Raw genomic sequence first — 23340 nt, 5'->3', positions numbered from 1 at the left:
AGATTTCTGGTTGCAACCTCCCCACTCCCACCACCCTGGGCATTTACCAGTGAAAGAAAGTCAGGAGAAGCTAACGGTCAGGATTATGTTGCCATTTCTTAGTGGCAGAGCCTAGACAAGAAAAGAGTCCACACACTGTGCTTTTCCTGGTACTGTTCTGTTTCCTTCTCACTCAAGGCTTGCTTCAAGACTCCTGCTAATGAGAAGTCATATGCATTCAATACTCAATATTAGCTTTAATAAGCCTTCCTTTCCAAGAACACACATGAAATTTAGTTGATCCTACAAACTGTAATAGAAGGGGATGACAGAATGAGATGGCTGGATGGCATCACCGACTCGATGGACAGAAGTTTGAGTGAACTCCAGGAGTTGGTGATGGACAGGGAGGCATGGCGTGCTGTGATTCATGGGGTTGCAAAGAGTTGGACACGACTGAGTGACTGAAATGAACTGAACTGAACTGAATAAACTGTAATGCTTATGTTACTGTCTTCTAGAAAACGATAAATAATTGGACATGAAAGTTTGTCAGATCATCTATGCTCAGCTCTTCACTTCATCATTTTTGTGTGTGTATGTGTGTGTGTGTGTGTGTGTGTGTGTGTGAACCTTTCTTAGATAAAAAACTCACTTATTATTTCTGGTAACTCAAGCAGCATCACAGAAATTAAATTCAATTTGGGACAAGTTTTATGATGAAGTTTTGAATAATTTTAACCTAATCCTAGAAATAAGATAAATTTTTTTGTTTTTCAGTCTTAAGGAATAATTTAAGGTTTTAGTGTACATAAATATACATGTGCTACAACTTTTTCCCTAAAAATAAATCATATGACTTGAATTGCATTCACTCTATTTCTCCTTGATTTAGTTAATAAGGTGGACCAATTCAGGAATGAGAGTAAAACTCGAGTGACTACTCATTCTGATCAGATCCCAAAGTTATATCTACAAAATAAACTGGATTCCCAACCCCCCAGGAGAGCAAAACTGACTCAACTGGATTTGGCATATTTTATGACACCTGCTTTACCATAGCAGCTTAATTAAATAAAATTACCAGCATCTGCCTGACAAATAATTGAAAAAAAGAGTCAATTCTCTTATGTTGCAAAAGATATAATTTTAGACAAGGCTGTGTATTTTCACAGGTGGTGATTCATACTTTTCTCTTTTCACTAAATGAAAGGATTTTGCTACATATCTTTACAGAGTTATTTTAAATTCATCACTAAAATTCAGAGAATGTATAAATGGCTCAGTTTGTAAAACATAATTTTAGAGAATAGTTGGAAGTTTTTGTTACCAATTGTCTGTATTCATCAAAGTCTAAGCAGAAAGACAAAACTGTATTCAGTCATGGCAGTAGAAGCCACTAGACACTGACTTCTTGAAGCAGAAGCCTCATGTACTTTAGAGATTTTTATCTATAATTCATCATGAATACACATGTATTCCCTCTCTCTCCCTTTCTCTATCTCACCTTGAGGGTGAGGAAATGGGAAGAAATTCTGAGGTTAATATCAAATAAAAACAGTAAAAGCTAAATGTGGAAAACTGTCTGATTAGCAACCAAGTGTTAATTGATTTTTAATAACTGCTTGTTTTTAATAGGCAAATTACTGATCAGTTTAATGCAATTTATTTGTAGATAAAATTCTCACTCTTTCCAAGGCTCTTTACACTCCAGGATCTGTAGTTTTTTTCTCATTTCTTATTTTGATTTTCTTTAATATCAAGGCATTATGCTTTACTGACTCTTTTATCCAAATAAGATGTGGACTGCTGAGTAAGACATTTTGATTTTCTGGATTTTACTTTTCAAGTGGGTTTGGAAGTACTAATAACACTGGAGATGCTAGCTGGCTTTCCAACTTTTAATCTTCAGTATAAACAATTTAAGCTAAGTTTTCCAAAATTAATATTAATTTAAACCATCTGTCCACCATCTGCTAATGTGAGATGCAAAATCAGAGTTTCTTTGTAATCTTTAATCAGACAGTTAGGAAAACACATATACATTCATAAAATGAATTTAAATTTCTTAACAAAGGAAATTTGAAAAGTTATTCTGAAGGCCATGGATTCTTGGAGCAAAATTAACTTTTGTTCCCGTGTGCTTTTATGTAAGTGAATGCCGAGTGTCAACAGGCAACTCGTCTAGTTCACAAAGATCACAAGATAGAAACAATATCTTTTGCCATGTTTTCAAAAGAGAAAGGAAAGCTATCAGCAGTTGACGTGAAATATTGATTTAAAGAATTTCAAAGAATAAATGTCAAAATGAGGCTCACTTCTGCAAAATAATGTATATATATGTGTGTGTGTATATATATATATAAAATCATCCTTTGAGCAGTAAGTTTGAAATGGGGTAAATTTTTTAAATATATTCTTTACCAAACATTTCATTGTCCTCCTTTTTTTAGGAACTGGCTCAACATAAAGATATTAACTCCATCATTCCTGAATAACCTGCACGTGATCTGTTACTAACCTAAGAGCCGTTTCACTTCCTGTCAAATTACTTCTTTTAGGAAGGTGAAGCAACGTAGTGATAAGTATGTCACTAAATGTTAAAAAAAAAAAATAAGTCTTTCACTCCGATGTCTTCTACACAAGAAGTTTGACATCTGGATCATTATAACTTGAATTTTGATGTTTTCATCTCAGATATTTGGTGCTATACAGGAAGACATCCAAGGGAATTCGGAACAACCATTTGACTATTTGGAATAGAAACGTCTAGTCAATAAATAGTAGATAAACTAGAATTTTATAGAAATTTTCCATAACTAACACCTTTTAATCTCTACATATACCTGGCTCTCCATTTTAAAGTCTCCAGCTGAAAATATTCATTGGAAGAGTGGATTATGAGCCAACTTTTTATTTGGTAAGGATGACCACATTATCCTCCCGCTCTTATTAGGGAGATTTCGCTAGCTGTTGACAATGATGTACATTGGTGCTTCGCTGCGGTGACATCTAGGAAAAACGATTCCGCTGCACCACCACACAAAACCAATTAGAGAACTATTTTCTGCGACAGGTCACGAATTTACGTAGATTCCCATGAAAAGATGTACCTTTTAATTTCTTTATTAAGATGACATTCATGTCCCTTGAGACTTTTGGGGATGACAATCATTCGCTCATCACGAGAGAACATATACTTAGTGAAATCACATCATGGGACAAAGGTGGGAGACACTGTTTCCTGTTTCACATTTTCCAAACAAGCTATTTCGCCAACTGATCATTAGAAGCACGAACATGAAAAGGATTTCTTGACAGGAATTTATTCAAACTCTAGGAAGAAGCCAAAGGGAAGTAGCAGTATATATTCAACTCTAGTTGTCTACTGTGCAGTTTAAAAACATAACCATGGTCAATAGATATTAGAAATTCAGCAAGTGTCTCAGTATTTAAGATAAAGATATCAAGTATCAGCAGAAATTTGTTGTTTTCTGAAAAGTGAATAAAATTATTCCAATCTGCCTTTAAGATTCTGCTTAATCATCTGAGGTTATTTTTGTAGAATGTATTAGAAAGGAAAACTGAAAATGTCAGTAATTTGTGGTATTTACTCATTAGAATGTAAGGTTTACTTTTTAAAGTTAAAAGTGACTTTTTAAAATTTAATTTTTGTTTTATGTTGGAGTATAATTAATTTACAATGTTGTGTTAGCTTCAGGTGTGCATTTAAGAGATTCAGTTACACATATATCCATTCTTTTTCAGACTGCGTTCCCTGTGCTATACAGAAGGTCCTTGTGGATTATCTATTTTATATATAGTAGTGTATATGTAAATCCCAAACTCCTAATTTATCCTTCCCCAAGAATTATTTTTTTAAGTGAAGAATATAGTTTTGTATTATGAAGCCAAGTCATGTCCGGCTCTTTGCAATCCCATGGACTGTAGCCTGGCAGACTCCTCTGTCCATGGAACTTTCCAGGCAAGAATACTGGAGTGAATTGTATTCCCTTCTCCAGGGGATCTTCCAGACCCAGGGATTGAACCTGGGTCACCTGCTTTGCAGGCTGATTCTTTACTGTCTGAGCCCTATATATAGAGATGTGTATATGTTAATCTCAAACTCCTAATTTATCCCTCCCCAAGAATTTTTTTCTAAATGAAGGATATAGTTTTATCATATGAAACCAATAATTCACTTAGGCTAGAAGCCCCAACTAAGGCCTTTATTTGTGTTATAGTATTTTATCAGCTCTAAGGTATTGAGAATTTCCTCATCAAATATTTATTGTGACTCAATCAGTGCTGAGCTGTGACTAAATGTGGGCAAGAGAGGAGTTAGATAATAATGAAGGCAAATAGATAATGTGAATTAACAGTACAGTCACAATTTATTAAATGCTATGACAGAAGAGATACTAAGAATAATTGGAGAAGAGGCATCAGACATAATAACATGGGGAGGTGATAAGGATCACTGTAAAACACCAGTGCATTTGACAGGTATGTGGGGATCTGAGTGAGATCATACCTGTTGTCTTCAATTTTCTTGGGAAAGAAATGGAAAGTTATCAGAGCCTAGTGATAGGGAGCTGGAACAGAGCCTCCTATCTGCACACTCAACCAGAAGTAGGAGGGCAGAGGAGTGTAGCCAATCTAGTGTGTAGAGATCAGCCTCCCAGACATACACGGGACAGACGAAAGCAAGAAAAGGAATGGCTAGCCCAGGTGATAAGCTGATGTGGAAGACTGTGTGCAAACATGGCTACCATAAATTTATTCACTCTTTCTACATTTGCTCCTTTGCAACTCTGCCACTTTGCCCAGGAAGAAGTGGAGGTCTCTTTTCTTAGCCTTGAATATGGGTTGGCCTGAGACCTGCTCACACTAATAGAATGTGGTAGAAGCAAGGTTCTATGACATCTGAGCCCAGGCCTCAAGAAGCCTTGCAGCTTTCCTCTAATCCTCTTGAAATATCAGCTGCCACATAAGGACATCATCTTGAGGATGAAACATCATGAGAACAAGGAGGTCCTAAGTGACATGTGATGAGGTCATCTTTGGACATTTAGCCCCAATCAGTCAAGTGGCTCAAGCCACATAAGTGACCTGGGCAAGACCAGTTGTTGTTTCAAGGCATTACATTTGGGGGAGGTTTGTTTTGCAGCCAGAGATAGCTAACATAGCTGGAGAGTTTGGGCCTTAAAGGAAGATGATTTGAGAACATTCCAGCTTCTCCTATCAGCACCATGATGTTGGACTATGTAGTGATCCTGCTGTGTAAATTTTTTCTTGTTCTGTACATATCTTCTGGAAGTTAGAATCATAAAAAAATATTTTTAAGTTAAAAATATTTTCTGGGCTTCCCTGGTGGTCCAGTGGTTAAAACTCCCTGCTTCCAATGCAAGAGGCATGGGTTCCATCTCTGGTCAGGGAAGTTCTGCGTGCCACATGGTGTGCTGTGCCCCTGCCCCCAAAATGTGGGCTTCCCTGGTGGCTCAGTGGTAAAGAATCTGCCTGCCAATGCAGGAGACAAAGGTTTGATCCCTGGTCTAGGAAGACCCCATATGCTGCAGGACAACTAAGTCCATGCACTACAACTACTTAGCCTGTGCTCTTGAGCCCAGGAGCCACTGCTACTGAAGCCCACATGCCCTAGAGCCTGTGATCCTCAACAAGAGAAGCCACCGCAATGAGAAGCCCATGCACTGCAACTAGAGAATAGTCCCCACTCGCCACAACTAGAGAAGAGCCCATGCAGCAATGAAGACCCAGCACAGCCAAATAAATAAATAATTTAAAAAGGTGCATCCTGATCTGTGGGTGCTTGGGGCTCAGGGGAAAGGGACGAGAAGTGAATAGGAGAAATGCAGGGGATATTTTAGGCCAATGAAACTACTCTTGTGACACCATAATGACGGATACGTGACATGATGCATTTTGGAACAGGACCCACAAAGGAACAGGACAAACCCAAGGAACTGGACAACACAAGGAGTGGACCGCAGAGCAGACCACAGACTTGATGATGCATGCACATTGGCTCATCAGTTGCCACAAATATGCCACACTAGCATAAGATGTTCATAACAGGGGGAGTTATGACCGGGGAGAAGAGGGAGTATATGGGAACTGTCTGTATTGTCTGATCAATTTTCTCTAAACCTAACACTGCTCCACAAAACCAAGTCCGTCAATGCATTCTGGCTTTTTAAAAAACAATTCTTAAAGGTAAGCTAAAGCAAACCTAATAACATGTGACAACAGGAGAGCAGTATTCCCCAGGCACTCTCAAGAGAATTCTATAATTTGTTTTTTAATGTTAGGATTACTACACTCAAAAACAGTTTTCTTTTGTATTGCTCTACAAGTAAAGTAATATACAAATAATCCAATTTTGCCTAGAGAAAAATATAACGACATTAAAGAACAAGTGAGAAATTCTAAGTAGGGAACTTAAAATAAATGCCATGTACCTCCAAGGAGAAGAGTGAAAATGTCACCATATTGCTTTTGAAGAGAAATCATGAAACCCAAAGGATCTTTTTGTAATTTCAGGGCTTGTCCAAAGTAAGGAAGCCAGCCTTTTATCAATGGAGGCTCGCCACGTCTCCTATAGGAAAAAAAAGAAAATAAAAGAAAAAATTAAATCATTCTTATTTTAATACCTGTGGGTCATTTATCCAGTCTAGAAGTAGACTGGAAGAATTTCACAGTTTTTTTTTTCCCAATTCTTTTATTCGGTGAATGCTAAGTCACTGCAGTCATGTCTGATGCTTTGTGACCCTATGGACTGTAGCCCTCCAGGATCCTGTGTCCATGGGATTCTCCAGGTAAGAACACTGGAGTGGCTTGCCATTTCTTCCTCCTGGGGATCTTCCCAATCCATGGATAGAACCTGTCCCTTATGTCTCCTGCATTGGCAGGTGGGTTCTTTACCACTTGTGCCACTTGGGAAGCCCTTTATTCAGTGATTCTTATATAATCTTAGACATGTATTTATTGAGCCCCTTCATGTGTGTGGCTCTGGGGCAGATAGTTCAATTTACAGTTTTTGGTGAGCAACATTTGTGAGAAATTATATCTTGTGAGACTCAATTGGCTGAAATGACAGACACATTCAGTAAACATTTTGTGTGTGAGCGCTCCTGCTGTGCTTCTGGGGGTTAGATGTCAGGTAGTTTAGTTGCCAAAGTAAAGCTCTTTGTTATCAGATGCCAATTAGACTGGAATTAAATAATTAGAAGAGGGGCAATTATTAATCTTGAAAAATCGTTTGTGCTGTTGAGAACAATAAAAACCTCAATATTATTCTATGAAAGCATTTTTTATTATATTCTTTTATGAAGATTTTTATTCAAACTATAAACAAATAGGAATATTTATTAAGTTTTACAAGATTTTTTAAATATATGAAGTATGTTCAATGAAGCATTAAAATATTGTGAATTAAAAACCAAGTTTCTTCTTTTCTGACCCATAATCCTAGCAAAACTGGACTTCAAAATTTCTTCTCAGTCATTTATTTGGTGAACTCAATCTGATTTAAAGTTAAAAAAAGAGATCCAAAGCCATTTTATCCTACAAGGGATTAAAACAAATATTCAAGAGAACTCTGATGATTCCCCATCCCATCTGTGAAGATGACTTATACTACACGCAATACAACCCATTTTGATTAATCACAAGATATTACAAGCTCAGACCTAATCAAAGACCAAGATTATGATCATACTCAGCATGGAATTTTATGTAGCTAGATTAACCCTATCAGAAGCTTTTATTTTCCCACAACCGAATATGGTAGAATTAAACTTGAAAAATTTATCTTTCTAGTAATTTACAAAATACAAACTGTTATTTAAATACATAGAATAGGAAGACAGGGAACTCAACATAGAAACGTGTATCTTAGGGGCTTCCCTGGGGGTCCAGTGGTTAAGAATCTGCCTTGCAGTACAGGGGACGCAGTTGAGGAACTAAGATTCCACATGCCACGAAGCAACTAAGCTCGCTTGCTGCAACTACTGAGCATGGTGCTCTGGAGCTCATGCACCACAATGAAAGATCCCACAGGACACAACAGAGATCCCATGTGCCACAGCTAAGACCCCGTGCAGCCAAATAAATAAGTAAATAAACAGATAAATAAAAAATACAAAACCCCATCACCCCTTCCCCCAAAAAAAAAATGCATCTTACTCTTCACCTCACTCCCTGTTATTTCCTTGAATGCAACTCAGCAATGGCAACTTGCTTTTTTGAGAAATATAAAAGTGTACCAAGAAAATACTGTAACAGTTAATTTTAGGTCCAAAGATTAATCACTGAGAAGACATTGAACATATGATTGGAAACTAGGCCCCCAAGTTAGAAACTACCAAAGCTATTCATCAACAACTCTTTTGAAATTTGCAAGTGATCTAGTTCACAAAACTTCCTGTCAAAATATTAACTCTCTTCCTCGGTCTACTTTTACTCTATTGTGCTTAATATTGCTTGAATGCTACACTGTGACAAAGATTTTGAAAGGCTTTTTGTCATATCATAATTGAATGCAACTGACTTCATCCTCTGTGCTTTGTCATCTGGTCAAAAGTCGTACATTCTTCATGGGGTTTCCGAGAGGGTAAAGGATGGAGCTCGGAAATCCAGAGGAATGAACTGAAAATTCAAAGGTAGGGAAACACATTAGGAAGCCATTTTCTTGCTATGAAGATGAGAGGGTCATCATTTATTACAGCTGTGCTCATTTGGGTAGAAATAAGCCTCAAGCTATTAAATGTGTGTGTGTGTCACTCACTCAGTCCTGTCCTACTCTTTGCGACCACACGGACTGTAACTCGCCAGGCTTCTCTGTCCATGGATTCTCCAGGCAAGAACACTGGAGTGGATTGTCATTCCCTTCTCCAGAGAAACTTTCCAACCTAAGGATCAAACCCTGGTCTCCTGCATTGCAGGCAGGTTCTTAACCGTTTGAGCTACAGGGTCAACCATTAAATACCATGTCACAACTGTGCATATTTTCAGGAAAAAACATATAGTGCTAGTTCAATTTATGACCCATTGAAGACAGTTAACAGAAATCTGTCTTCATCACTATATTTGTAAAAATTATTTAGGGAGGAAAGGCATCATCATCACGATCCAGAAAGCCCTGTTGACACCTGGCACAGGGCAAATACTGCTATCTGTCTCTCTTATTTTCTGTGACTTTGAAAATGAAGTACCAATTGCTCACTGCTGAATGAAGAGATAGGATGCTTAATGCTTATTGGGGATGCTACAGTTCCAAAGCTTAAGAGGAACAAGTCCTGAAAAAATGGTGGGTCATCAACCTCTCCCCTCAGATCTACAGTCCATATCCCTCTTTTTCCTCCACTCAAATAATAAACACTTCCTCAAATACCTTCTTTACTATTTTAGAGACTATAAGATCATATCCTATAAATTATACAACTTATGCAGATGACACCACTCTTCTGGCAGAAAGTGAAGAGGAACTAAAAAGCCTCTTGATGAAAGTGAAAGATGAGACTGAAAAGGTTGGCTTGAAGCTCAATATTCAGAAAACAAAGATCATGGCATCTGGTCCCATCACTTCATGGGAAATAGATGGGGAAACAGTGGAAACAGTGTCAGACTTTATTTTGGGGGGCTCCAAAATCACTGTGGATGCTGATTCCAGCCATGAAATTAAAAGACGCTTACTCCTTGGAAGGAAAGTTATGACCAACCTTGATAGTATATTAAAAAGCAGAGATATTACTTTGCCAACAAAGGTCCGTCTAGTCAAGGCTATGGTTTTTCCCGTGGTCATGTATGGATGTGAGAGTTGGACTGTGAAGAAAGCTGATCGCTGAAGAACTGATCCTTTTGAACTGTGGTGTTGGAGAAGACTCTTGAGAGTCCCTTGGACTGCAAGGAGATCCAACCAGTCCATTCTAAAGGAGATCACTCCTGGGTGTTCATTGGAAGGACTGATGCTAAAGCTGAAACTCCAATACTTTGGCCACCTCATGTGACGAGTTGACTCACTGGAAAAGACTCTGATGATGGGAGGGATTCGGGGCGGGAGGAGAAGGGGACGACAGAGAATGAGATGGCTGGATGGTATCACTGACTCGATGGACATGAGTTTGAGTGTACTCCGGGAGTTGGTGATGGACAGGGAGGCCTGGCGTGCTGTGATTCATGGGGTCGCAAAGAGTCGGACACGACTGAGCGACTGAACTGACTGACTGAAGGCCTACAAAGATTCTCAATAATTAATGCCAAGTTCTATGTAGAGACCACAGCATCACTGCTCAAAAGATCTTCCCTACAACTTGTAGGACACAACTTAAAGTTCAGACAAAGTGCCAAGTATGGTCCAGACTTATCTGGAAGCAAACAGTGGAAAAGAATCTAAATACATAAAATAGCTATAGAACACAAAAGACATTTAAGACATTTCCCTTTGGTGAAAAAAATAGCACATAAAATTTAAAAGAGTGGACCAACAGAGAATACTTGGTTTCTAATGATAGATGAAGTTCATCTTTATGCTACACCTTCCATGAAATAAACAGGTAAAGATTTGACATCCCACACATTGTACCCCTGGACATTTAGAGCCAGCACTTTCCAAAGCAGTCTACATGTGTCAAAGTATTTTCTTTCTCCATTTTTCCCATGATCATTCTAGGCTAGGAATCTCAGTTATTGAAACAATCTTCTAAGCAAGTAGGGAGCAACCCTGATACATGCGCAACAATCTAGGGAAAAAAATAAAATTACATGTTGATGAACAGTTTTTCTAGGCAATATATTTGTATCAGATCACCTAATATCTGGAACAGTACCTTAGTAATTTTTTAATTTTTCCTAACTAATATTTTCTTTGTGTAGGTGGGTAAATTTCAGAAACTACACAACTGAAGGGCATTGTAGTATCTGACGATAATACTGATCTTTTGAACAAACTGTGCTGTTGAGCAAGGCACTTTTGAAGTTGCTCTGTTTCATGCTTCCCTGACTTATTTTGGAAACTACTTATTTGCAAAATGTCATCTGCCTCTTTGTGTCTCTTAGAACTGTATTCTTGAAACATCCTCTATTCCACCATTCTTTTTTGGCTCCAATGGGGGCACCAAGATACCTAAAAATGTTCCTGCAGCTCTGAAAAGCAGAGAATCAACATGCCCTTTGGGACATTGTGGAGAGGGAGCATCATCACAGGGTTGTGGATGAAAGGTCCCAAGAGAGAGCATGTGGACGATGTGTTGGAGCAACCTCAGGGAGAACCCAGGTGGGGCCAAGCGAGCCCAGAACCACATGCCTTTTTTCTCCAGAAACTTGGTGAGTTAAAATCAGCTGGGGAACTTCAGTAAGGGACACAAAGGCGGAGGACCACCCCCAAAACCCTAGCCAGGAGGCACCTCTGGGAAGCCATAGATGAACCACATGAACATCTGTACAATGGGACTCACCAGATCAACAGAAAGGGGAAGAGAGAATACCAAATCTCATTTATTTCTGGTACAACAGAGACCAAGTTTTAAAGAAGTGACTGAGCCACTTTTCACTGGAAATATTCAGCGTTTTCTGCTATCAACAGAAATAGGCTCAGAAATCAGAGTTCAGGTATAAAGAATTAAAGCTACATTTCTGCACATCTGACTCATCCTAGGAGACTGCAAATCCCATATGCTAGCTATGTGTAGCTAGATGCTCAGTTTTTTCACCTGAAAATGAGAATAAAGATATTCAGTTTAGAGATTCACCCGTAAGGCTGAGGTAAAGTATTAGAAAGTAGCTGGTACACGGAGCATGATTAGTTTTCCCTTGGGAGCAATAAAGATGTCCTTAAACTGGTGAATGGATAGGCAAACTTCTATATAAGTCCATATATATTGGAACGGTATTTAGGCATGTAAAGAAATAGTTATCCTGTCCTAACAAGACTTGGAGGAACCTTAACTACATATTGCTAAGTGAAAGAAGAAAACCTGAGATACTGTACAACCATATGACCTGGAAAAGGTAAAACTATGGAGGTTTGCTAGATTAGTAGTTGCTAGCTGTGAACAGGGAAGGAGAACAGAATGAACAGGTGGAACACAGGAGTTTTAGGGCAGTGAAACTATTTTGTATCACTGTAATGGTAGATACACGTCATTCTACATTGGTCAAAACCCACATAATATACAACACAAAAAATGAACCCCACTGTAAACTTCAGGACTTTAGTTAATAGTAGTGAACCAATGCTGACTCAGTTGTAACAAAGGTAACACAGTGATGCAAGATGCTAATAAAAGGGATGTTAAAAAAAGTGTTGGGTGGGTCAAGAGGGGGTCGCGGGAACTCTGCAATTTCCTTTCATTTTTGTGTGAACCTCAAACTGCCTTATAAGATAAAGCATATATATATATATATATAATGAATTTTGAACATGAAATATATTATCAGTTTCCATTTTTAAAAAAAGCTAAAGAGTTTTGTGGGTTTTTTTTTAAGATAGGAAATTCTAGGTTTTAGGATTGGTCTTGTAAATTGATACAATTTGCCACATTCTCTGTCTTTTTCTGGGGAGGCAGGATGTGGACCATTTTATAAGGTCTTTATCAAATTTGTTATAATATTGCTTCTGTTTTATGTTTTGGTTTTCTGGCCGAAAGATAGGTGGAAACATAGTTCCTAGACCAGAGTTTGAACTGGTACCCACTGCATTGGAAGGCAAAGTCTTAATTACTGGACCACTAGGGAAGTCCCAGTTTTTTTTAAGAGTAAAGAGTTCTGGAAACCAAAACATGAGACTATTGGCTGTGGATTATTCTCATTCGTGTTAGGTACATTTCTCCCTATGACCTAATAAGGAGCCACTCTTATGGGACTCCAACCATCTGTTTAAGACCCTGCCTGGACTAAGTGTTTTTGTATCTTTTAGTTCAGGAAGCTGGTTTCCAGTGACCTGAGGGACTCTGACCAAAGTTAGTTTCTTCCTTGGCATTGTGGGGTTTTTGGCAATTTTTTTCACTATTATTTTTTATTTCACGTTTTCTTTATTCTTTTTGATTTTTCTCATTTTCCCTTTATTTCTTTTTCTCATTTTCCTTTTTCATTCTTTACCCCAGTTTTTAAAATTCACTTTTCTTACTTAAAAATACCAGTTTGTTAATAATCGCTGTTCAACTTCATTTTTGTCTAGCTCTGTGTTTTGACTCTGTTATAAAGATCAGCTTTTCAGGTGGACTTTTCAGGATTCTCTTTTGAGGTGATTTGGATCCAGTTTATCCCCCAGCGTTTCTCCATTTTTAAGCTGACCTCGGGGGCACCTTATCTCAACAGCAAAGGCAATCTGCTCTAAGGTCTCTTGCCTCCATCTCTGCTGAGGAGAAGACCCATATGGGCAATGACTATTGACAAGGTTACCTTCACCAAGGTGAGGTGGCCTTGGCAGATCCTGACTGAGAAAGAGGTGGCTGTGAAGATCATTCACAAGAGCCAGTAGAATTTCTTGGGGCTGCAGACACTGTCCCACAAAGTCAAGATAATGAAGGTCTTGGATCACCCCAACATCATGAAACTATCTGAAGTGATGGACATGGAGGAAACACTCTGCCTTGTCATGGAGTGTGCTGGTGGAGGAGGGATGCTCCATCAACCAAGGGATCATGGCAGCACAAAAGAGAAACAGGCCTCAGGCAATTTCTGCCAGAGAATGTCCACCATATAGTATTGCAGCTGGACAATCCACCCAGGATGCTGACTTGAACATCAAGGTAGCAGAATCTGGCTTCAGTCACAAATTCACCTTTGGCAATAAGTGGGATGCCTTAGTGGAAGCCCCCCACACCCTTGAGCTATCAGCCCCCAAATTAAGATGGCATTGCAGCAGATATGTGGGGTCTGAGTCATTCTTTAAACACACTGGTCACACAGATCCCTGCCTTTAGATGGACAGAACTTAAAAGGTGAAGAAGGAACATTCAGTTCAGTTCAGTCACTCAGTCATGTCTGACTCTTTGCGAACCCATGAATCACAGCGATTACCAAGTGCAATTCACCATTATCTCCTACTGTTTGTCCACTGAATGTGAAAACCTGCTCAAGAAATTTCTCACTCTCAATTTCAGCAAGGAAGGCACTTTTCAGAGCAAATCATGAACTTTCCCTGGATGCCTGCAGCTCAAGTAGATGGGAAACTAAACTGCAGGAGGCCATTCCCTGACCTTCCCAGGTGGCACGACTGGTAAAGAACCCGCCTGCTAATGCAGGTAGATGAAAGAGAAGTGGATTCGATCCCTGGGTCGGGAAGATTCCCTGGAAAGGGAAAATGGCAACCACTCCAGTATTCTTGCCTGAAAAAATCCCATGGACAGAGGGGCCTGGAGGGCTATAGTCCATGGGGTTGCAGAGTCAGACACCACTGAAGCGACTTAGCACACATGCACTCCCTGAAAACAATGTTTTCGGTGACTTGAGTTGGTGGCATCCTCGGCTCCACAGTGTAAAGAAGGGAGACAGCGATGGCATGGTGTAAAGGAATCAGCCCTGAGTCCTTATCTGCAGATGAGGCATTCATCTCAGAGGTCAGGCACACTTACTTCTCAGAGAAATTTGTTCACAATACACCTTTAAGTGAATAAAGCAGTTAAGGAACCACAAGCCAAACAGAATAATATTATTTTTCTAAAGAAAATATGGGAATAGAAATGCAAGGATGGGCTTCCCCAATGGCTCAATGGGTAAAGAATCCACCTGCAACGTAGGAGTTACAGGAGATGTGAGTTCAATCCCTGGGTCAGGAAGATCCATTTTCCAAGGAGGAAAATGGCAAACCACTTCAGTACTCTTGCCTGAAAAATCCCAAGGACAGAGGAGCCTGGTGGGCTACAGTCCAAAGGGCTGAAAAGAGTCAGACACAACTGAGTGACTAAGCACATATAAATGCAAAGAGTCTAGTCTGCTTCAAAATGTTAATGGTCACTACTTTGGGGTGGTGAAATTATAGAGATTTGGTCCTCTGGTCTGACTTGCAAGACAGAAACATAGTGCTTATGAAGATTATGTGTCATTGGTTTTGTTGAACATCTCTCAATTTGGCTTGTCTGATGTTTCTGCATGATTAGACTGAGGTTGCAACATTTTTTGGAAAGAATCCCACAGAAGTGTGCCTTTCTCAGTGTATTGTTTTGGAAATTTAAGAAAATGCTATTTTAGTGTGAACATGAAAACCAGGTGCCCAGGGCACCGTTTTCTAAAAACCAGTTGATGAGGACTTCCCTGGTGGATCAAGGGGTTAGAACTCCATGCTTCCACGGCAGTGAGCATGGATTCCATCCCTGGTGGTGAGAACTAAGATCCCCCATGTTGAGAGGCCAAAAACTTTTTTTCTTAATGTGTTTAATTAAAAAAAGAAGCTGATGGCAAAAATTCTACAAATAAATGAAATGTTGGTCACTCAGTCTTTCCTGACTCTTCGCGACCCCATGGGCTGTAACCCACCAGGCTCCTTTGTCCATGAAATTCTCCAGGGAAAAATACTGCAGTGGATTGCCATTTCCTTCTCCACAAAGGAATCAAAGGCTGATTCTAAAAATGAGCACAATGTTCCCAAGGTGGGGGGTGGGTGGGTGGGTGAGTGGAGGTTCACCCTGAGCAAGTGCAGAACTCAGTACACCCCACCCTCTAACCTGTTCTATCTCCTCCCCAACACCGCCAACCACAAGCCAAAAAAGGAAGAGTAGACACTGGGGATCAGACTCTGCAAGTGTACAAAGTATGGATGCACGGTGCCACCTGGCTTCCCTGCTACTTCCTCCAGGGTCCAGGCGACCTGCAAATAAGGCAGGCAAAGTTGGCTTCCATGATGGTCACGGGAAGGGGAGTGGTGCTTGTCACAACTGAGGGTGCAGGTGTTGGGCTATGACAACTTGATAGCCTCTTCAAGGCTCCACTCAGAGGAAGAAGCACTGTGGCTCCGAGGACACTGCCTCCACCCCTCATAAGACGCCAGTGACTCCCATCTGCACAGCAGAGAACAGGTTAACTTTCCCCGTGTAAACGATAAATTGTATGTGCTTCAGGATTCTCGATTCATATGTTGTGCATGTATGATCTGCTTAATATTTGTTTACTGCAAGAAACAGATCTCCTATAATCTCTTTTCAGGATGAACATTAATCCAATGCCGTCTAGAAAAATTATACAATTCATTACCATAAGTAATCTCCATTGTACCCCGTGTTTAACCTTCATTTTTTTCCCCAGTCCGATAATCTTGCAAATCCACTGGTGCTGTGTGATTGGCATCTGGTGTTCACACAACCTCTGCCTCACAAAAAATAAATGAAAAATTCCTGGATAAAAAATGCAACTTTTCAGTCTATCAGTGATTCTAATCTTTGCTCTTTGGTAAATTTTGTTACCACTCTAGGAAGATCTGAGGGATCAGAAACAAGACCTTTACTCTTGGAATGTTTTGCCTCTATCAGGATGACAACTGACTTAAAAGCTTGACTTGATTTCTCAGTAGCAAAGATATTCACAGTTCAAGCACTTTTGATCGAAGCATTAAATGTAATGGCAATGTAAAGGTAACCAATGCCCAATGGTCACCAATTTCTCCATTATTAGCATGGAATCAGACCAAAACTAATACTAACATGACTAAATGTATTTTCACACCCTAGAGCATAACTCTTCAAGCCATATTCCAGTTGAATCTTTAACTGTCAGTTCATCTCTGCAATTGCTTGATCTGAACAAAGCTTTGTTTGTACAGTGTGCCTTTCTGAACTCGATTCCATTAGCAGATTTATACTAAGGCCTTGATCAAGTGAGTGATTTGTAAATGCTCTTTAGCTAAAAAAAAAAAAACCACATCCATATAGGATTTTAATCCAAGAAGTCTGTGAAGGCATATTTCATAAAACTATAATTTAAAACCTAATTGAGTCTCAAGCAGGCTTCCTAATGACCACAATACTGGTATACTATTTTTTGTTTTTAATGAACTTGACCCTGGGCTAAGCAGGGCATAGGTCCAGCCCTCATCTGTTCCCATGTTCAGTGCTACAATGACTCCTGATTAATCTTGCTACACTCAGATCTGGGTTTCTGCAGACAATCACCAATTTGGTGACTCTGACCAACTTACTTATCTGTGCCTCAGTTTCCTCACCTGAAATACTACTGTACTTTCCTCATGTGAGATTTAAATAAGTTAGTACACATAAAAGAACTGAAGACAGTGACTTCAGATAGTGTGCACTAAGTATTCGCTGCTTTCATCATCTTCATCATCATCTTCATATTCCTACTGGGATCATTTAAAACATAAATCTAATGACCACTTTCTCCTAATTTCTCTTTCCTAAAAGTTTTCAATAGAATACCAATTTTTAAGACATTTTATTTTCATTTGCTGGCATACTTCCTTTATTTGCCTAATTTACATTTTAGTTTAGTGCTGCCATACATGATTTGCGGGCAAGGAAATGGGGCACGAGAATCACCTTCCTACATTTTTCAGGTTTTATGTCTCTGAATAAACACACTCAAAAGAACAAAAGAGGTTCATAAGAGCTCTGGAGCTTAGGAGGAAGCCAGTTAAGAATGTTGAAAGGGCCTAGATAATTCTAAAAGAGGGAAATCGATTCATAATGGAACGTTATTTCAACTCCTTAATTAAAATAGAAAACCATGCAACTGTATTTGTAATTTCTGAGATGATCAGTTGCTAATTTATTTTACAGACAGGATTTGATTGGACACCATGGAAGAGATATCAATTCCATTAGCTCATCATTTCTTATATTTGATTAAATCATTTGACTTTGAAACATTTAATCAAAAATCAGAACCTACAGTTTTGTGAAAACTAAATTATACAGAGAACTAGCCCAGAGAGCCTTGGTAATGACAATACAGAGACGAATGTCAATAATATAGAAGTGCTTTGTCAAGTTATCAAACGATGGTTTATCAATTCAAGCCCATGAAGAAACCAAGTTCCAAATTCTGACGGCCAACACTAAAATAATCAAGTCCAGCTTATCGGAACCATAGGAAAGGCAATTCAAGGGTACTCTGGTTTGCTAAGTTTGCTAATGAAAACCATGCACTGCATGGTGTACATAATGCAATAATACAAAACCATATCTTAAAATTGGGTAAAACATTAACATAGCAAAAGCCAAGAGCAGCTGTACATTTGTAATACAGCATAGCACCAAGAAAGGCAAAGCTTTGATCCTGTCATGAATTAGAGGGCATTTAGAAAGGAAAAATACCATTCTTCTCCAAAAACTGGTTCCTAACTTTGGCTGCTGATTTTAAGTCACTGCGTAAACGGAATGGATGACTACTCCAGGAACTCCATTATCACTAATACTAGAACATAGGACAGAGAAGACATATACAGATTACTTGTAGAGAGATAATTCTAATAGTATCCTGCAAATTTGAAAGTTCTATTAAAGATAACTTCCTACATATTTTAAACATATTATTGCAGTGTCCTTTGCACACGTTGCTCCTGTTATGTACACCCTGCCACGTGTTTTGTGAAATCAACAGTGTTTTTACCAGGCGCATTATTTAGGTAGTGTTCAATTGCTTTATTTCTGTCTTTTTGCCTTGCTTTCTGTGTACCCATCACTAATTCTTATCAATCTCTTTCAGTCCTCTCTAAAATCACTCTCAATATGGTCAGACATATGGTCCTGTAATTTTCATATAGCTCCTCTCCTATTTTCCATCAATTTTTATTTTGCTCCAGTCAGCAAGAGACTTTTGTGATTTTATCCCTTTCAAAGATTATTTTATTTCTACTCTTAGATTTCTAATTTCCAAGAGGTCTTTTTGCTGTCTGCTATACCTTATAGAAATTACATTTAATTCTTGTTTATAAATGCGATTTCTTCTCCTATGTTTCTAAGATGACTATACATAGTTTGGGGGGAATTTTTCTGTCCCCAAGTTGTCTGTCTCTTCTTTTTTTTCCTGTTTCTTTGTCATAGTCTCTCTCTTTTATGATGAAGCTTTCATCAATGGCTCAGGAACTTAGCTTCCTTTCACATTTGAAAACAACGCTGTGTGTGTGTTGGTGAGGCTGGTGGACTTCACCATATCATTATTGGAAGGGGGGGCCTCATCATTTTAATGAGCTGCCTTTCTACCAGTTAAGTGGGGGATGTTGTTATCTTTGATGAATTCTAATTTTGCTTTAGGGACTTTGGGAGTAGAACATAGTATACACATATATGTAAATCTGTTTCCTATAAATAGTTAACATTAAACAACTTTTTGAATTTGACTTAATTCTATTTTTTGTGGAGATTATTGCCAAAGTCATTTGGAGTAATATTTGCAGATAAAAAATTTTTTAGAGTTCATTTCTATTTATGGAGGTGAGAACAGATAGGCGATCTTATAAGAAAATGTAGTGTTAACATTAAAAGTCAGAAAAGAGGAAAAGATGATGGGGTGTAGAGTTATGCAAGTTTCAGGTAAAATTCCAGAGTGAAGTAAGGGATGCTTCTAGTTCACTTCATTGTTTCCAGAATTACTCCAATACTCCCATCAATTCTACTATCTTGTTTCTGAGGCTTGGAGGATTAGGGGGGACTGGCAGAGAGAACTGATGTACTGATAAGATTTTTCTTGCTCATTGGAAGAAGTGTGTGTGTGTGAGAGTGTGTGTGTAAGTGAGCAAGCACACATGTAACTGTATTGGGAACTTGGACCTGCCCAAAGTGATGCCAGTATCAGTAACACATTTAATTCTTTGCACAGACCACACATCAGAAGGCAAACGTACTAACTCTCAGTAGAATAATAAGCCTGAACAAAAATAATGTCAGGGTTAAGGAAGTCCTGGCTTTCTGAAATCAGATTCTTCTCTTTTCTGATACGTTTTTCACTTGCAACGAGCCCAGAGGTGATAATGCTATAAAGTAAATAAACATAAGATGTTATCTCCCATAGGGCAACTTCTGTTGGTGGCTAAATGAGCCAAGATGAAGAAACACTTCAAATAAAAGACTCAGCTGGAGGAGCAGAGCAAAGAGCCTGCTTAGCTTGAAAGGAAGTCTGGCACCTAGCCACTGTGATTCATAAACTATAATGTAATAAACTTGTATGAACAAAAATCTCATTTCCATATTCAATACTGGTTACCTGAATGAGCCTTATGAGAGCTAATTTTTGGAAACAACATTAATTCTCTGGAAGTAAAATGAGCCACTTGATACCAGCCAGAGTGCAGTAGCAAAAGGGTTTCAAGTCCCACATCCCATCCATACCTTTTCTCCATCTCCACATTCCAAGGGGTATCTCTAGAAACTTCGGAAACTGAACCTTAGTCTAGTTTAATGTTTGTTTTTTTTTTTTTTAAATCCCCACTGGCAGATGGAAGTAAGTTGTTTAGTCGCTAAGTCATGTCCAACTCTTTGTGACCCTATAACTGTAGCCCACCAAGTTTCTCTGTTCATGGGATTTCCCAGGCAAGAATACTGGAGTGGGTTGCCTTTTCCTTCACCAGGGGATGTTCCTGGCCCAAGGATGGAAGCTGCATCTCCTATACTGACAGGCTGACTCTTTACCCCTGAGCCACCCGGGAAACCTATAGAACAGTTTGAAACAAATTGCTATAACATACATTTAATTATCAACTTTCATATAAATCACTAGGACATATATTTGCTTTATACTAACATGCATGCTTTCACTCCTGAAAACCTGTCACCTTAATTTGGCCTCCGAGTTACAGAAGATCCCAAAATTGTCTCTTATCTGGTCATACCATTCCTTTTAGGTGCCAATAATTTCAAATGAATTTTGGCTCTGTGTAGCCATCTCAATTACCTGGGTCAGCCATTCATCAATGGATCAATCAATTCATTAATTCAAACAATTACTTGGTACTCAATTTGTGTCAGATGCTGTTTGAGGTGACAAGGACACAAGGAAGAATAACAGACACAGGATCTTCCCTGGGAGGGCTCAGTGTTCCAGAGGTGAGGGTCAGTATATACACAGAGATAACCCAGACATACTGTCACATGAGTAATGGCAGAGTTCATTACAAATTATGGAATTATGTGTTCTGACTTATAACTCACTTCTTAGTTTCATTCCATTTTTCTAAAACTCTTCTGTACTTCATTTTTCCCATCACTTTGTTGAGTTTAAAACCCTAGACCACATATCTGCTCCTCTACCCTGTATATCTGCAGAAGGAAATGGCAACACACTCCAGTGTTCTTGCCTGGAGAATCCCAGGGACGGGGGAGCCTGGTGGGCTTCTGTCTATGGGGTCACACAGAGTCGGACATGACTGAAGTGACTTAGCACCCTGTATATCTGGTTTGCATACACCCTCAAGAAAGGAATATTGTTACTTAACTGAAAGAATGATATTTAACGATTGAATCTACCTTCAGTTCAGTTCAGTCGCTCAGTCGTGTCCGACTCTCCACGACCCCATGAATCACAGCACGCCAGGCCTCCCTGTCCATCACCAACTCCCGGAGTTCACTCAAACTCATGTCCACAGAGTCGGTGATGCCATCCAGCCATCTCATTCTCTGTCGTCCCCTTCTCCTCCTGCCCCCAACCTTTCCCAGCATCAGAGTCTTCCAGTGAGTCAACTCGTTGCATGAGGTGGCCAAAGTATTGGAGTTTCAGCTTTAGCATCAGTCCTTCCAATGAACACCCAGGATTGATCTCCTTTAGAATGGACTGGTTGGATCTCCTTGCAGTCCAAGGGACTCTCAACAGTCTACTCAAGAACCACAGTTCAAAAGCATCAATTCTTCGGTGATCAGCTTTCTTCACAGACCAACTCTCACATCCATACATGGCCACGGGAAAAACCATAGCCTTGACTAGAAGGACCTTTGTTGGAAAAGTACTGTCTCTGCTTTTTAATATACTATCAAGGTTGGTCATAACTTTTCTTCCAAGGAGTAAGCGTCTTTTAATTTCATGGCTGCAATCAGCATCTGCAGTGATTTTGGAGCCCAAAAATATAAAGTCTGACACTGTTTCCACTGTTTTTCCATCTATTTCCCATGAAGTGATGGGACCAGATGCCATGATCTTTGTTTTCTGAATGTTGAGCTTCAAGCCAACCTTTTCACTCTCCTCTTTCACTTTCATCAAGAGGCTTTTGAGTTCCTCTTCACTTTCTGCCAAGAGGGTAGTGTCATCTGCATATCTGAGGTTATTGATATTTCTCCCGGCAATCTTGATTCCAGCTTGTGCTTCTTCCAGCCCAGCGTTCCTCATGATGTACTCTGCATACAAGTTAAATAAGCAAGGTGACAATATACAGCCTTGACGTACTCCTTTTCCTATTTGGAACCAGTCTGTTGTTCCAGGTACAGTTCTGACTGTTGCTTCCTGACCTGCATACAGGTTTCTCAAAAGGCAGGTCAGGTGGTCTGGTATTCCCATCTCTTTCAGAATTTTCCACAGTTTATTGTGATCCACACAGTCAAAGGCTTTGACATAGTCAATGAAGCAGAAATAGATGTTTTTCTGGAATTCTCTTGCTTTCTCCATGATCCAGCGGATGTTGGCAATTTGATCTCTGGTGCCTCTGCCTTTTCTAAAACCTGCTAGAACATCTGGGAGTTCACGGTTCACATATTGCTGAAGCCTGGCTTGGAGAATTTTGAGCATGACTTTACTAGTGTGTGAGATGAGTGCAATTGTGCAGTAGTTTGAGCATTCTTTGGTATTGCCTTTTTTTGGGATTGGAATGAAGACTGACCTTTTCCAGTCCTCTGGCCACTGCTGAATTTTCCAAATTTGCTGGTATATTGAGTGCAGCACTTTCACAGCATCATCTTTCAGGATTTGAAACAGCTCAACTGGAATTCCATCACCTCCACTAGCTTTGTTCGTAGTGATGCTTTCGAAGGCCCACTTGACTTCACATTCCAAGATGTCTGGCTCTAGGTCAGTGATCACGTTATCATGACTATCTTGGTCGTGAAGATCTTTTTTGTACAGTTCTTCTGTGTATTCTTGCCACCTCTTCTTAATATCTTCTGCTTCTGTTAGGTCCATACCATTTCTGTTCTTTATCGAGCCCATCTTAGCATGAAATGTTCCCTTGGAATCTCGAATTTTCTTGAAGAGATCTCTTGTTTTTCCTATTCTGTTGTTTTCCTCTATCTCTTTGCATTGATCACTGAGGAAGGCTTTCTTAGCTCTCCTTGCTATTCTTTGGAACTCTGCATTCAGATGCTTATATCTTTCCTTTTCTCCTTTGATTTTCACTTCTCTTCTTTTCACAGCTATTTGTAGGCCTCCTCAGACATCCATTTTGCTTTTTTGCATTTCTTTTCCATGGGGATG

General features: G+C 39.3%; 1 protein-coding gene across 1 annotated transcript in view; it reads right to left on the bottom strand.

The window, feature by feature from the left end:
- The window catches only part of CYP7B1 (cytochrome P450 family 7 subfamily B member 1), a 207889-nt gene that overhangs the window by 32609 nt on the left and 151940 nt on the right, over window positions 1-23340 (bottom strand). Inside the window, exon 2 of the mRNA XM_055431651.2 lies at window positions 6459-6595. Coding sequence (XP_055287626.1) covers window positions 6459-6595 — 137 coding nt within the window. The remainder of the gene's footprint in view (window positions 1-6458; window positions 6596-23340) is intronic.

The sequence above is a fragment of the Moschus berezovskii genome, chromosome 16, assembly GCF_049115385.1.
Source record: "Moschus berezovskii isolate FMDL1 chromosome 16, NW_MosBer_1.0, whole genome shotgun sequence".
In the NCBI taxonomy this organism is placed as follows: Eukaryota; Metazoa; Chordata; class Mammalia; order Artiodactyla; family Moschidae; genus Moschus; species Moschus berezovskii.
The sequence above is the reverse complement of the archived record's forward strand: the minus strand, read 5'-3'. Positions and strand labels throughout refer to the sequence as shown.